We start from the raw sequence: 15,699 nt of genomic DNA on the forward strand, positions 1-15,699 counted from the left end.
TGAAGGAACTTCCTTCCTAAGCCTGTCACTCACTTGGGAGTTACCATTCAAAACCAAAGGTTACTGCATATTTGCTAAAACGCTGGTGATAAAATTAAAGTTCTAGAAGCTCTAACAATTTGCATACCTTCTGTTATAGATTGAATGGTAACCCCTGGAAAACATATGCTGACATCCTCCTAACCCCTGGTACTAGCAAATGTGAACTGAATTGAAAATAGGGATCTTTGCTTATGTGACTGATTAGTTAAGTTTATACAACAGGCTGGACTTGGGTGGGCTCGAAGCTACTGTGATTAGTGACCCTAGAAGGAGCGACGTGACCTAGACACCCAGGGAAGGCAGCCACGTGAAGAAAGGCACCAGGTACCACTTCAGCTGTTGAAGACGAGGACGGTCTTACAGAGAGATGGACAGACCTGCTGACCACAGCCCCAGAAGGGCTGCGTGAAAATGCATGTGTTGTTTTACACAACCCAGTTGTGTACTTAGTTCTAACAGCCCTAGGAAACAAATATACCTGTCAAGCCATGGAAGAGAGAGTCAAGAAAACAAGTGCCTACAATGACAACAGGTAAAATGAAAGCAAGTCTCTACAAAGTAAATTCAAGGTCTAAACCCCAGAAAATGTAAACTGATCTATTATGACAATAAGAATGAATGCATGTAGTTCCTAAATTCAAAGACAAAAAAGAATCCCAGATTTTGTCAACAAAACCCCCATAAAAACCCAACTATAAGCTACATTCGAGGGCACACCTATAAACAAAGCAATCAGAGAATATGTATACATGTTGTTGTGAAGTGCTGTCGAGTCGTTTCCGACTGATATATGTATGTACACACACACCCACACACACACACACACACACACGAAGGAAAACACCAAGAACAGTAAAATTAAAATGGGACAAAGTAGAATCCAAGACCAAAAAAAAGGGGGGGGAGGGGAAGATGGTCATTTTACATTAAAAAATACATACATACACAGACAGGGTGTTGTTGTTAAGTGCTGTCGAGTTGGTTCTGACTCACAGCGACCTTTTATAGGGTTTCCGAGGAGCTGCTGGTAGGTTTGAACTGCCGACCTTGCAGTCCAGTGCTTAACCTGCAGTGCTACAGTAGGATTCCATACATACATGAGGGAGCTTCAAAGAGTTCATGGAAACATTTCACAATCTTTGACTTCTACTTTTTAACAATATTGTTAAACCCCCTTGTGAATCTGTATATGAAGTCCAACCAGAAAAAGACCATTTTCTCTAAGCGGGAAGGGAAGAAGGGAGACTGACTGTTTCACACATTTGGAGTTTCGAGTTAGTGCAGATGTCTTGGAACTGGAAAGAGGTGTTGGTTATACACTGTGAAAGTACTAAATACCTCTGAGCTGCATACTTCACCATGGTTAATTCTATAGAATGCGAATTTCACTTCATTGACAACAAGGACAGAAATATCACTGTGGGAACCGGTCACAGTAAACCCAGTTGTTGGCAGGTAAGATACAGCAGGAGTAACTAATCATCAATGGGATTGTATTCATATTGTAATCAAACTCTGTACTTTATGGAAACTACACCCCCCTTTTTTTTTAAAAACAAAAAAAGGGGACTTATAATAAATATCAGCCAAATCTTACAATAGACCAAAGAAAGGCTCAATACGATAAAATTAACAATTAGTGCCAAAAGTTTTAGCACAAAAAAACGGAAATCTCCTAGAAACAACAAAACAATACAAAAATACAACAACACACACACAAAAAAACAACAAATTCTAAAGCCCTAAATCACTGAAGGAGCAAGGAAGACATCAATACCAAACTGTTATTGTTATGTGCCATCAAGTCAGTTCCGACCCATCATGAGGAGCAGCTGGTGAGCTTGAACTGCCAAACTTGCGGTTCAAACACTTTGCAGTCCAGTGCATTAACCCACAGTGCCACACCAGGACTCTTTTAAAACCAAAGGCAGGAATATTACAGAGCTTAATTGATGGGTAGACTCATAACTGGCTATGAAAAGCCAACTTAGCTTTTGTGAGATGCTTACTTTAATCAATTTGAAATTTCATGACTATTCAAGTCCCACCAGCCACTCCTCGGAAATCCTACATAGGGTCAGTTTCTCGGGACCTGACAACAATTCTGATAAGAGCCCATGGATGTAGCAAAAAAGGGTTAAGTGCTGGAAAACTGGCCAGAAGGTTAGCAGTTCAAAGCCATCCAGAGATATGCCTGGGCAGACAGGCCTGATGACCAGTTTCTGAAAAGTCCACCCCGCCCCTTTCCAGTAACCCCCCCTGGGAGCAGCTGTACTCTGCCACATGCAGCGCCATCATGAAGCAGAACAGACTGAACCAGCAACAAATAACCTCATAGAGGCTGAAGGCCAGGGTGATTGTTGGAAATGTTGAAAAGATCTGCATATAAACAACATCCTTTCCATTTTGCTTTCAAAGAAAACAATTTCTAACATCAATTTTGCTAGTTTTGTGGGGTGTTATAAACACATGGCACTTTTAGGATTAATTAGGAAAATCTCAAACTTTCTTATAAGCCAACTCAAACCCACTGTCACTGAGCTGATTCCAAATCATAGCGACCCTCTAAAGGGTTTCTGTAACTATAAATCTTCACAAGAGCAGCCCACTTGATCTTTTCTTTTGATGAGTTCCTGATGGGTTTGAACCACTGACAATGTGGTTAGCAGCCTAACACCTAACACACAGTATTACCAGGGCACCTTAGGGTGGTGGTGGTTGTGTGCTTTTGAGTTGGTTCTGGCTCATGGTTTGTGACCCTGTATACGGTTCCCAAGGCTTTAAATCTTTATGGGAACAGAAAGCCTCATTTTTCTCAAAAGGAGCAGCTAGTGGATTTGAACTGCTGACTATACAGTTAAATACCCAAAGCACAAGCCACAACAGTACCAAGACTAAGCTATCTTATGATGATGTTGTTAAGTATCATATCGTTGAGCTGGTTCTGACTCATAGCGACCCTGTATAGCATTTCCTAGGAATGGCTGGTGAGCTTGACTCGCTGACCTTGTGGTTCCGTGCCACACCAGGATTCCAAGGTACCTTATGTGGTTGCTAAGTGCCATCGAGTTGGTTCTGACTCATAGCGACCCTGTATAGCGTTTCCAAGGAGCGACTGGTGAGCTTGAACTGCTGACCTTGCAGTTCAAACCGACTTTACAGTCCAGTGGATTAGCCCACATTACCACACCAGGACTCCATTACAGCCATTTTTAAATCTTAGTATTTTGGGTCAAAGTCTAAGTGTCAACGTAGTTGCTTTATTGTCTTTGATGTTAAACATATAACTGGCAAAAGGCATTATGTAATAATTTCATTGCTTCTTTTCGACCAGTTTAAATTACGAAGATAACAATTTGGACATTCTATGACAAAGACAAAGTCTTACAAGGATTTAAATAATTATTTGTGACACCTGAAATAATAGAGGAATCCTTTGTTTCATGATTAATTCAGAGTGTCCCTCCTCCTCCTTTGTATTACACCCTAGCAGGCGGACAAGCAGCCAGTACCCGCACCAGACCCCATGGAACTGTCTGCCCCTTTTGCTGTCACTTGGCCAGTGCTAAGATGCAGGTGACCTGGCTCACGGGGACTTGGTCTCTGTGACACCCCAGCTCTGCTTAGACTTTGGACATGCTTTCCTGTCATTTGGATCACAAAGTTTGCCAGTGACTTCTACCTCGACCTGGTGCTTCTGAATCTCATCTGGACTTTCTCCTCTGGACGGAGTAGTAACCAACTGTGTATCTTTCTATATGATCTCCTCCCACCTGGGTTCAGATCCCTGACCAGACCTGGAAGCTTTAAAGACTTTTCATTCATTAATCATTTGGTTAGTCAGTGACAGAGCCTCAAACGAGCCAGGAGAGATGCAGCAGTGAACAGACGAAGTTCATCTGGACCAGGGCTGGTTGTCAGCAGCTCAGCAGGAGCTAGATTGTGGGTGTCACAGCTCTAAGGTTTTTCTTCTGTGACTGTAGATTTGTGCTGTCATGCAAAAAAAGCCTGAGAGTCCCTTCCTCCCCTACCCCCTCAAATTTTTTCAAAAACACTCATCTTCCAAAAATGAAATACAAAATGGTTCTATAATCTGGGAGTTCTAGGGATAAACCCTAGAGTTGGTGTGAAGTGCCATCGAGTCGGGTCCGACCCATAGCGACCCTGTACAGGGTTTCCGAGGCTGTAAATCTTTAGAGTGGTTACCTTGAAATTAATTGATTTTCTTTGTCTCATTTTCCTTATCTGAAAAACAGTTCTTTTTTTTTTTTTTTTTTTGGTAACCACATTTAAACAGAGCACTCAGCAAGCAACCTAGCATGCATTAAAGACAGCCACTCCGAGGTCAGCTTTATGGTCATGCTTATCTCCAAACATAGGGCCGAGGGGTGTGCTTTCTTTACCAGAGTCTGGGGGCATTAGTCACTCATCACATATACAGTCCACAGAGCCCTTCTTCCCCTGATGGGCTGCAGCTTAGTGCCCCATTAGTCCCAGCAGAGCCTCTGGGAATTCAAGGTGAAGAAGAAGAAGCAGGTTAGAAATGACTGAAGGAAAAAAGAATCTGTTTGAGGGGCTTTGGGTTAGGAAGTGACAGATCTCCAAACGTCACAAGCCAAGTATATATATATATACACAGGGTAGATCAGCAAGTACAGTTCTGGTCCTTCCCCAAGATTCCCCCCAGTTTAAACAAAAAAAATCTTTACCTACCCTACTCTCCTCTTAACTGGATTTAATGGGGAATACAAATATCTTTATAAATACATGGCTTCTTTTTAATAATTTGATTTCCTATTCTTAATAGCAGTATTTTAAAAATCTTTTATGTTGTTAAGTGTCATCGAGTTGGTTCCGACTCACTGCAACCCTGTATAGGGTTTTCAAGGAGTGAATGGTGGGTTTGAACTGCTGACTTTATAGTAAGCAGTTTAGTGCTTATCCTACAGTGCCACACCAGAACTCCTTTATTTGTACCTCAACATCGTGGTTTGGTGGGATAACTGACAGATTCAATACACCTTACATTACAGGCCTCTACTACACAGCATTAGGCTGATCTGAATAATAAACACTCAGCAGTCCTTACAGATTAGCTACATAAAATGGTCATCTAACTCCAGCTGAGAATTTTTTTTAGTTCTTTCTTCAGGTGAAAAGAATTCTCTTCTTTTTGGGCCATGTACACACGTTAATGCAGCGACTTCTAAGGCAGAAGTAGCACACAGTGTACTGTCACAAGAGACCAGTGTCCCCAAAATCTACTTAACAAGCCAGTTCTAAATTAGCATTTGTGTGACCACTGTGACACTCAGCATGTAAATTAATACCTGGCACCTGACTGATGAGAGCTCAATGCAACAAAACACATTTCCCAAACGCTATAGGGTGAGTCCATGTCCCAAGCCTTCAGTTACAGCTAAGTATCACCTTTCCCCACTTAGATTTCAGAATTCTGGAGGGCTGTGGGGGTTTGTTGTTTTTTAAAAATGGCGGGGCCTTTTGAGAAATCAGATGAAAGCTAGGATCCCTCCTTCCTACCACTCTCCCACCCCCCCACCCCAGGGGGAACCTTACCTTAGGCCATAACTTTGCAAAACAATCAGATGCTAGCCTTGCACTGCTGACTTTAGTGGATAAAACAGCACCAGAATTAGAACTCGTTAACAGAGTCATGGGTTCAAAGGGAAGCCTTGCAAGCCAGACAAACCAACAAGGTGGCAATACCTGACTGCCTTCTCTGCAATCGAAGCCAGAGATGACGCAGGTCCGAGAAGTATACAAACAGCATACTCTTAACTCTACATATGTTCTAAGATGCTAACTGTTTACATCAAATTCATTAAACTTGCAATATGATACATGAGAACTCATTTCAAAGTAGTGGACAACACTCATCTTCACAGCTAACGAGCATGTATTTAATGAGTTCCTAGTTCATAAATACAACGGATGACAAGAAATACTCATAAAATGCCTTCAGTGTGTTCTGAACCACAGTTTCTTACTGCCCATTAAGACAAGCATTATGACCACAGTGATCGCCTGCAATTAAACAGCTAGCTCAGTTACCTCAGAACTGCTCTGACCAAACTACCAGACACATTTCAATGGCAGTGATGGTTTACAGTCTTCTCACACACACACACACACACACACACACACACACACACACACACACGGTTCACTGTCCAAAACCAAAAATGGAGAACTACAATATACAACCAGGTCCTTTGTTTTATATCAGAATCTATGCAGTTGGTCTCTGGGATTCTTAACTGAAAACTATTCAAGGTTCTGGAAGTTCACATATTCAAACCCTAAGGTCCATTTTCATTAATTGACTTATCTTTATTACAAAACTAACAAAAGTCAAAACACCAAAATGTAAGATAGCAGCTATGTTAAGGGAAACAGCACGCTTACCTCCTCTTGAAGCATTATTAACTAATCAAAGTGTTAAAGAATACACTTTTCTTATTGATGTGAATCGCTATGAGAGCAGAGTCTCATCTTTCTCCCATGGAACAGCTGGTAGTTTCAAACTACAGCCCATTTTTGAATGCTAGTCTGTGATAGCGTAGTGGTTACAAATCAGGCTGCTAACTACAAGGTCAGCAGTTCGAAACTACCAGCTGTTCCACAGGAGAAAGATGAGGCTTTCTGCTTCTGTAAAGATTTACAGCCTCGGAAACCCTGTGCAGGGTCACTATGAGTCAGAACCAACTCTAGGGTACTTAACAAGTCTGTGATCGTTAAGAGCCTTCCTGACACACTCCTCAACCTGGACATTTCTGAGGGGCTTGAAAAAGTTCCTGGGAAAATCCCCTGAAATTTCCCCTTCATAGAGCCTTTAGGCACCACCAGTCTTCCCCCTACAAATGACGTCTTCATTTAAATTATAAAAGCTTTTTAACTTTACACAGTTGATTTGCTTATTAATTCAATTGTTTTATTTTTTGGTTTGGAAGGTTTAAAAGCAATTAGTAGCACTTAGACATTTTCTCATGGAAAATATCAAGATACTAAAAAGAAAAATTTACAGTTTGAATCACGAGTTGACCAGTGAGCCTCAGGCCTTCCTTTCATCAAGCTGGGGCTGGGGCTGTGAAGGGAAGAATTCTGAAATGCTTCTTTTTGGTGACGAATTACCTTTGGCAACTGAAAGACTTCACAGAAACCACTTTCACTGGATCATTTTAAGGATCTCTATTTTCTGTTTGCATATTTACAATGGACAATTCCTGTTTTCAGAATAATCTTAGGCCTTTTGCCTAAGGCTGTGGGTTAAGCATTGGGCTGCTGTAAAGACCTCTGGCACCAATCAACCCTTCTTCCCATAGAACTCTGCGCTGGCTTGATTCGCTATGTCATTGCAGTGGCCACCCAGAACCAGACAGCACACTTACAGTTTCTTAGCAGCCAGGACAGTCTCTCCTCGGCTGTGCACACAGACAGGCCTCTCTGTACCTGGCTGAGATGACAAGACTCCTTTAGGGCTGTTGACACAAGTCTGTCCACAAGACACAGCATTCCACCATAAGCCTCAGCCTGAAGTTACTCGGCTTCTAGCTCCCCCAAGTGAAGTGCACGGGGGAGGCAGCCCACCGCTCTGTCCTGTGCCCTAGGGGTGGGTCCTGCTGCTCGCCTCCCACTCCTCCGGCATCACAGCTCCCGGTCCCTGGGTCCAAAGGACACCACTCCCTCCCCTCCTGGCTTGTCTTCATTGAAAGCAGTGAAAATTCCTGTTCCAGTTTCTGATATAGCTCCTTTTATTACACACGTTAGCGTTCCAGGTTTTTAGTCATAGTTAACCCTGCTAACCACTCACAACTGAATCATACAATCCTGTCAGCAGCTTCTTCCACCTTCTCTTACCCAGATCCTGCTAAGCGCAAGGTTGGCGGTTCAAACCCACCAGTCATTTTTGGAAACCCTAAACAGGGTCTCTATGAGTCGGAACCAACTTGACGGCAATAACACCATAGCTAGAAGAGACACGTTCACTAATTCATTACATCACGGATGCTAACCACAAGGTCAGGGGTCCAAAGATAAGGCTGCCTGCTCCCAAAAGACTTACATTTCAGAGGTGAAATTAATTCAGTAGCAGTGGGTTTGGGGTTTTGCTTTTGCCTAAGGCTCGAATTTACTGTAGAGATTCTATGCTTTTTCTTTTAAAGCATTTCATTCAACCTTTCTCACCCCAGCCACAGGTGGCTTTCCATGCCTCGCTTTTTCCTTATAGCTCAATGACTTTTGATCAAAGGTTTTGGAATCATACTTTGGAAATGCTCATTTCCAAAATAAGTTTTAAACCTCACCTATTTGAGGTGTTAAATTATGGGTACAGTTTTACATTCTTTATACTTTTCTTTCATCAAAAAAAAAAAAACAAAACAAAACCAAAAACAATTTTTATTTTAAAGAAACAAATTTCCTGGGTAAGGGGTATGGGAAACGGAACATTTTGTTTTACTTTGTATTCATTCAATACAGCTGCACTTAAAAAAAAAAAGTTCCTGGAAAAATTCCATCTTTCCATGAACTCTCTGAAGCCCCCTTGTATATGATTTTTTTCCTTAAAAAAGCAATGAAAATCAGCCTTAGTTCATTAGCCTTCTAGTTATCTGTCCTAATGGAACAACGTTTAAAATCCTAAAGCAAAACAATACATATGGCCTGTGGACATTTCAATATAAAAAGATCTTCCTTTATTTCATATTGATGATAAAAATGTCCAACAGCCTAAGAGTGAGAAGAAAATGTTTCTACAGTAAACAGTCTAAGAGGAGGCTTCGAAAACACTGTCTTTCAATTCACTTTTTATGAACTTGTTGAGTCCCTGTGTATTGACTGAGGGCATCTCCACCTTTCACAAGCTGGTATCTGCTAACTGAAGGGCTCAGCAGCATGTGGGAGGAGCAAAGGCAAAGCAGATGAATACATTTTTGAGATAAGAAAGGAACTGGTCATTTTTTTAAGAAAACCACAAACGCAACGCAGGCTGAATCAGGACCTTGGTTAAACAGGCTATTTTATCAGAAAGAAAAAAGTGAAGCCAAAAAATCTTGAAATTTCTTAAGATTAGAGTCCATGGGTTTCTCAGGTTCAAGAGATGCTATCAGCTCCCAGGGTGCACAACTGTGGCTTTGCAAACCAAATGGAGACAGATGCAATTAGAGCAGGGGGTGGAGAGGGAAAGGAAACCACAGAGAAAGGGAAGTGAGGGCCTGAGGTATTGAGTTGCACAGCAAGTGAAACAGAAGGACGTAAACAAGAGAGTACAGGGGACCAAGAGGGCTGAAGGCACCAGGGACTCCAGTCAGCCAGCCTCTGGCAGTCACCTGGGGGCAGCGGGTCCTCCAACACCCAGCCACCCCAAGCTCATTCCAGGCCTTCTCAGGGGTGCGTTCCCAGCCTGCTGGATCCTTTCCGTTTAACAGTTACATACTCAGAAGTATGGTATGTGGGAACTACCTTGTATTATGGAGAAATAAGGTCAATGGTCTCCTCAAGTAGAGAAGAACAAGGCGAATTGGGTTCAAATCTCAGCTTCTTTCATCCTGGCCTGTCTCTTCCTACTCAATGCAATTCACAACAGAAACGACATCGTGGGCTGAAGAGCTGAGTACATGAAATGATAGCTCCAAATAAATACTGAACCACAAGGCACACAAATGCAAATTCTAAGAACCTATTTTTTTAAACTGTGGTATAATACAGAGTCCTGGAGTGGCACTAGGGGATAAAACACTGGTCTGCAAAGTTAGTATGAACCACAAGGTCGGAGGTTCAAACTTACCAGGTGCTCCTTGGAAACCCTACCCAAGGTCACTGAGTCTGAACAGACTCCATGGCACTTAACAACAACATAGATACGCTTTGAGCAAAAAGGAACTCTGAAGAGAATTGAAGATGATAGGTTTATTTCCAGATGGTTAAAACAAAGACTAACGTAAAGAAACCAATGGTAGCCACTTTTCTCTCTTCAGTCCCAATCACTAAAAACTCATCGTGTGTCAACCTCTTAAAAGTCCATATCTCATGTGCATGTGCTGATCCTAAATGCTGGAAGCTGAGAAACCAGACAGACTGATGTGGTGGGAAAAATGAGAGCTGTAGACTGACAGCTCGGAATTGACAGGCCGCTATACCACTGACTTTGTCAAATCACTTCACTTCTCCATGCTGTATTCCTTAACCTACAGATGGAACAATAGGATAATAACATTGAGCAGCGTTGTAGGATAAGACTGGACTGCCAACCACAAGATCAGTGGTTCAAACTCACTAGTCATGCCTTGAAAACCCTATATAGTGTTGGTGTGAGTCAGAACAAATTCAACAGTACCAACAACAACAACAACAACAACAACAACAACAACACGTTGAAACTTAAGGAGCCCTGGTGGTACTGTGAGTTAGGTGTTGGGCTGCTAACTGCAAGGTCAGCAGTTCGAACCCACCAACCTTTCCGAGGGAGTAAGGTCTGCTCCTGTAAAGAGTTCCCATCAGAGACCCTAAGGGACTCTGTTCTACAGGGACATTGAGCTGGAATCCACTCCATGACAGTGGGTTTTATTGAAACTCACTCTGGGAGAAAGTATTGTAAGAGAATTCATGCCGTTAAGGCATGAGATGCCAGGGCCCATCCACGGTGATCAACAATAGACCCCAAGATCCCAGGAACTCTACGGCAAATTCTCTCTTCTTAGTTTTTATAGTGGAGGCACCAAAATGAGAAAGAATATCTAGCAACCCCACCCCCCAAATAAGACTCAGGAGCCTCAAGAATGACAGACATGCAAATCACAGCACAGCACTCTGCTAAATACACACATTGCCATGGAAGTTCATCCAGAGAGGCTTTCTGGAAGAGGCGGCATGCAAACTTAGGGGCCTGCTGAAGGACAGAGGCCTGCAGACTTGGTCAAGGACGATGACACAGTATGTGGAAAGAGCTCCTAAGAAGCCCGGTGGGCCTGGAGCAGGGGGCCTGGGGCCAGGTGAGTTTACCAAGCCCGATGGGTCAGGTCAGCAGCAGCTGCTGTTAAGTACCCTGGAGTCGGTTCTGATCCAAGCAACCCTGCATAAACTGCTGACCCTGTGGATGGCAGTCCAGTGCTTATCCTACAGCACCAGCCCAGGAAACACTGTTGTTGTTGTTAAGTACCGTGGAGTCGGTTCCACCTCATAGTGACCCTGCACAGGGTTTCTGAGGCTATAAGTCTTTACAGGAGCAGAACACCTCATCTTTCTTTTGTGGAACCGCTGGTAGTTTTGAACTGCTGACCTTGAGGTTGGCAGCCCGACTTGTAACCACTACACTACCAGAGCTCCTTTAAAATAAGCAGAATCGCAAGAGTATTTTAAGGGCAACAAGAGAGGATGTGCCGCTGTGAATCAGAGCTGACTGAGTGGTAGTGGGTTTTGGGGTTTTTGTGGTTCACGCTCAGATACACAGACATTATGGGGAGATCCCTCAGCTAAGCAGTGTAAGTTGTCCAGCAAGGGGAAACCCTGTCCATGCAGGAACCAGCACCTATGGACTCTAAAGGCGCAGTGAGGGACACCGAGGCTAAGGAATGGCCCGGAGAGGGAGATAATCGTACTCGGCAATCTAGGCCAATTCCCTAGTTAAATTAAAGCACATGGTTGAGCCATGATGTCATCAGGCAAAATGAAGACAACAGGAAGAGCAAGGGTCTGAGAGGAAAATAACCACAAGGCCAAAGCCACTGCCAGCGAGTCGATTCGGACTCCCAGAGACCCTCTACAAGGCCGAGTAGACCTGCCCCATATCCACGACCACGTCTTTCTCCTGTGAAGTGGTTAGTGGGCTTCAATTGTCAACCTTTCGGTCAGCAGCCAAGTGCTTAAACACTGCGCCACCACTGATCCTTGAGGGGAAAATCATTTGAAATTTGTCTGAGCAAAGGTAGCCTGGAGCTCGGGGGAGGCCAGAGCCAACTCCAGTGGAGGAAATCCATAGAAAAGGCAGAATGGAAGGCAAGGTGAAAACAGTACCATTCAGCGAAGCATTGTTGCTGTGATGTGCCATCGAGTCAGCTGACTCACAGCACCCCTCTATAGGGTTCCCAAGGAGCACCTGGTGTGTCTGAACCCCCACCTTATAGTTCGCAGTTCAGTGCTTACTCTACAGCACCACACCAGGATAGGCTGGCTGCCTCCAGATGCTCAAGCCCTGCGAGGTGCCCAGCAGACAAGGAGGATGCAGCGACGAAAGGTAGTCTTTAGCTCATCAAGAGGTCAAGATGCAGTCCTGAAGGCTCGAACACCTGTCTCAGACACCCTATGGAGCACTGGAGAAGTTTCTTCATTTCCATTTAGAAACATAGCACCTGACAACTCTGAGTTGACTTTTCAGAGTTCTAGAACTCATCCCCATACAACGAATGCCTGGCCATACTTCACACAGCTGAAGCTGAGTGAAACTGCACAATGACACACTGTTCAAAGATTCATTTTAAAAAGGGAAGATACTAAAAAAAAACCAAAAACAACAACAACAAACGGGGTAAGGGGCGATACTGACTGAAATGCCTTATATACAGGTCCAGTCTTACCTACACGGAGACTTCAAAACGTTCCTGGAAAAAATGAAAGATAATGGAAAATTTCCACGAACTTTTTGAAGCTAGCCCTTCCAATTAACCAGGTGAGAGATCTTCAAGGTATTAAAATTCAAAGACTCTATCCCCTTACAAGGAAAATTGTTTCAAATGTGTCTCCGTGTATTTTCTGAGTACAGACCGATAGATGGGTCACACTACATGACACAGACAACAATCAGAGCTCAGGGATTGGTGAAGACCAGCTGGGCCACAGGACCACCGGAAGGACGGCCACTCAGGAAGCACCAATTGGTGGGTGCAGCAGGACGAGAAGAACTTAGTCAAAACTGGAGAGAATGGTTTCTCTGATTTTGTTTTTGGGTTACTTTTCATGCACAGAGTAAAAGCTATTTTCAGAGACTCAAAACTAAGAAAGAAAAAAGCTCAATGGCCTGATCAGAGGACCATTGTCAAACTTTTAGGATAAACCTGTTCTCAAGCCTTCCTTTGCTCAATTTAAAAACCATCTGAAGCTGACAGAAATGATTCCATCTTTTTAGGCACATATTGTTTATGTAGCGTAGTGATTATGAATCAGGCTGTGAACTGCAAGGTCAGCAGTTCGAAACTACCAGCTGTTCCGTGGGAGAAAGATGAGGCTTTCTGCTCCCGTATGGATTTACAACCTCGGGAACTCTGTACAGGGCCGCGATGAGTCGGTACCGACTCCTCGGCACATAACCACCACCACCATTGTTTATAAGGAGTTCTGATGTGGTGCCATGGGTCAATGTGCTGGACTGTAAAGTTGGTTTGAACTGTAAGGTTGGCAGTTCAAGCTCACCAGCCGCTCTTTGGAAGCCCTGTACAGGTTCACTATGGGTAGGAACCGACTCCATGGCACTGAACAACAACAACATTGTTTACAAATGATCTTATGTGAAGACTTTGTTCCTAATTTCTTGGCCTACACGTGCTTCTTGGGAGTGTCTTTCTGGAACAGTTAGTGCTATGTGCTTTCTTTTCACAAGGAAACTGGAGACAGTTAGAGAGCACACGCAGTAGGCTGGGAGTCTCAGTTCTGGAGACAATACTGCAGCTCTGCAGTTACCGCATTACCTCTGTAACTCGGGACTCTCCAAGTACTTCTATCTCTAAAAGGAAGCTGATAGGACTTCCCTCCCCAGACTGATGTAAGGGTGACAAAAAATAATTTATCAGGAAGACACTATGCAAATTGTGTTATTTTTGTAGCTGTAAGTTGTTAGTACTTACTTATCAACGCTGCATTTTAAGTAGAGCAAAACCCACCCACTTCCAGAGTACTGATGTGTCCCACCACCAGCAAGTGTGCCACCGACTGAAGTGGTCCCCATAATCTCACCCCTTAACCCTACACTGCACAAGTCAGGTTTCCCTAGCTGAGAAGGCAGGGGAACAGAAGGCAGTTTGTCCTGACTGTCCACTCTAACTCATGACCTGTCAGGTAACAGGCACACACGTACTCTGAGTTGTAATGGCATTAGACAGAGTGCCTTGCGCAATCCCATGAGCTTCCTGGATTGCTGGCCGTATGAATGAATGGCGACCTCTTTGGAAGAATGACCATCCAAACGACCTTCCAGGGTTCTTCCATAAAAGTGAACTTCACTTTCAGAAGATGTCTCTTTGGACCATCCCCCTACTAAAAATCACGTAATACAATCCATAATGACAAAAGGGTCCATCGGCAGGCCACCAAGGCGTGTTTAGGATGTGGATTCAGTTTGGAAGTCTGGGTTCAGGCTTTTAATGTATGCCGCGACTTACCCCCTCACATAGTAAGACATGTTGTCCGGAGGGACCAGTCCCTGGAGAAGGACATCACACTTAGTAAAGTGTAGGGTCAGCAAAAAATCGGAAGCCCCCCAACGAAATGGTGGCTGCCAACAACGGGCTCAAGCGTAACGAAGATTGTGAGGCTGTCCCTGGACCGGGCAGCTCTGTTCTGCACGGGGTCTATGTGAGTGGCACCTAACAACACCCCCCCCCCCCAACACCAAACCACATCCATCACCCTAAGGGTAGCTGGAGGCATTTCCGATGGGAGGAGGAAGATGGCTCAACTGAAGCCAACGCACCACTTTAGGAACTGCTCGGCGATCTCGCCCGCTCCCAGGTGCCACCTCCCCGGCCGAGCAAACGTGTCCCCGCGGTGGCGGGGAGAGGAAAAGGGCCACACCCAAGCTGCCACCCCACAATGAAGTGAGACCAAGTTTCAGAACTCTCTTACTCGGTCAGACGTGAAATTCACACCAGGCCCACAGTGAAAAGAATACGGCCCGTGGTCCTCGGGGCTGGGGGTGCAAGATGGAGAACTGCCTCATTCCAGCGGGCTGGGCGCGATGCTGGCGCACAGGAGGGCCAAACTTAGCCCATTGGGACTCGGGACGCCCCCGCGAGGGAACAGGGCCCAGCGCGCTGCTGGGGTCTCGGGCCCCGATTTCGGGGTCTATCGGCCGGGCCCACTCCGCGCCCCCGATCCCCCGTCCGCCCCCACTGCTCTCTCGGCCTCGCCCCCGCTCACCTTCGCCACGTAGTCTTTCACCTCATCCAGGTCTCCGTTCTTCAAGGCCCACATGAACTCCTTGTCGCACATCGCTGCAGCGGGCAGGCCGGCGGGCCGGGCAGAGACAAGCGGAGACCGCTGGCGAGAAGCAACAGGGCCGCGCGGAGCCGGACCGGGAGAGACGCGGAGGCGGGATCGCGGCCGGGCGGGCAGGCGAGGCACTTGGCCGCGGCGACCGTTGGGGCGGGAGAAAGAAAAGTTCTTTTGCAGCCGCCGGGCCCAGCAAAGCAGGTTCCGCCTGGCCGAGGAACAGCAGGAGCCCTTACACTTCCGGTTCACTCCCACTTAGGGCCCGCCCCTAACTTCCTCTTCCGCCCCTTGTGCACAGGCGCGGTGGCCGGGCGAGTTGGGAGGAATGGGGCAGTGGGAGAGGCTGGGATCCTGAGTGGGCGGGGTTCAAGGGAGGAAAGGCGGGAAGCAAGGGCAGAGCTTACACTTAGTGTTTTTTTTGGGTTAGGCCTTTGGGTCCCA

The 15,699-nt window shown here is 45.2% G+C and overlaps 1 protein-coding gene across 1 annotated transcript in view; it reads right to left on the minus strand.

The window, feature by feature from the left end:
• Positions 1 to 15,258, minus strand: part of MTPN (myotrophin) — a 30,756-nt gene extending 15,498 nt beyond the window's left edge. The window contains exon 1 of the mRNA XM_006861159.1: positions 15,187 to 15,258. Coding sequence (XP_006861221.1) covers positions 15,187 to 15,258 — 72 coding nt within the window. The remainder of the gene's footprint in view (positions 1 to 15,186) is intronic.
• Positions 15,259 to 15,699: the final 441 nt, after the last annotated feature.

This window comes from Chrysochloris asiatica, unplaced genomic scaffold (genome assembly GCF_000296735.1).
Source record: "Chrysochloris asiatica unplaced genomic scaffold, ChrAsi1.0 scaffold00041, whole genome shotgun sequence".
In the NCBI taxonomy this organism is placed as follows: Eukaryota; Metazoa; Chordata; class Mammalia; order Afrosoricida; family Chrysochloridae; genus Chrysochloris; species Chrysochloris asiatica.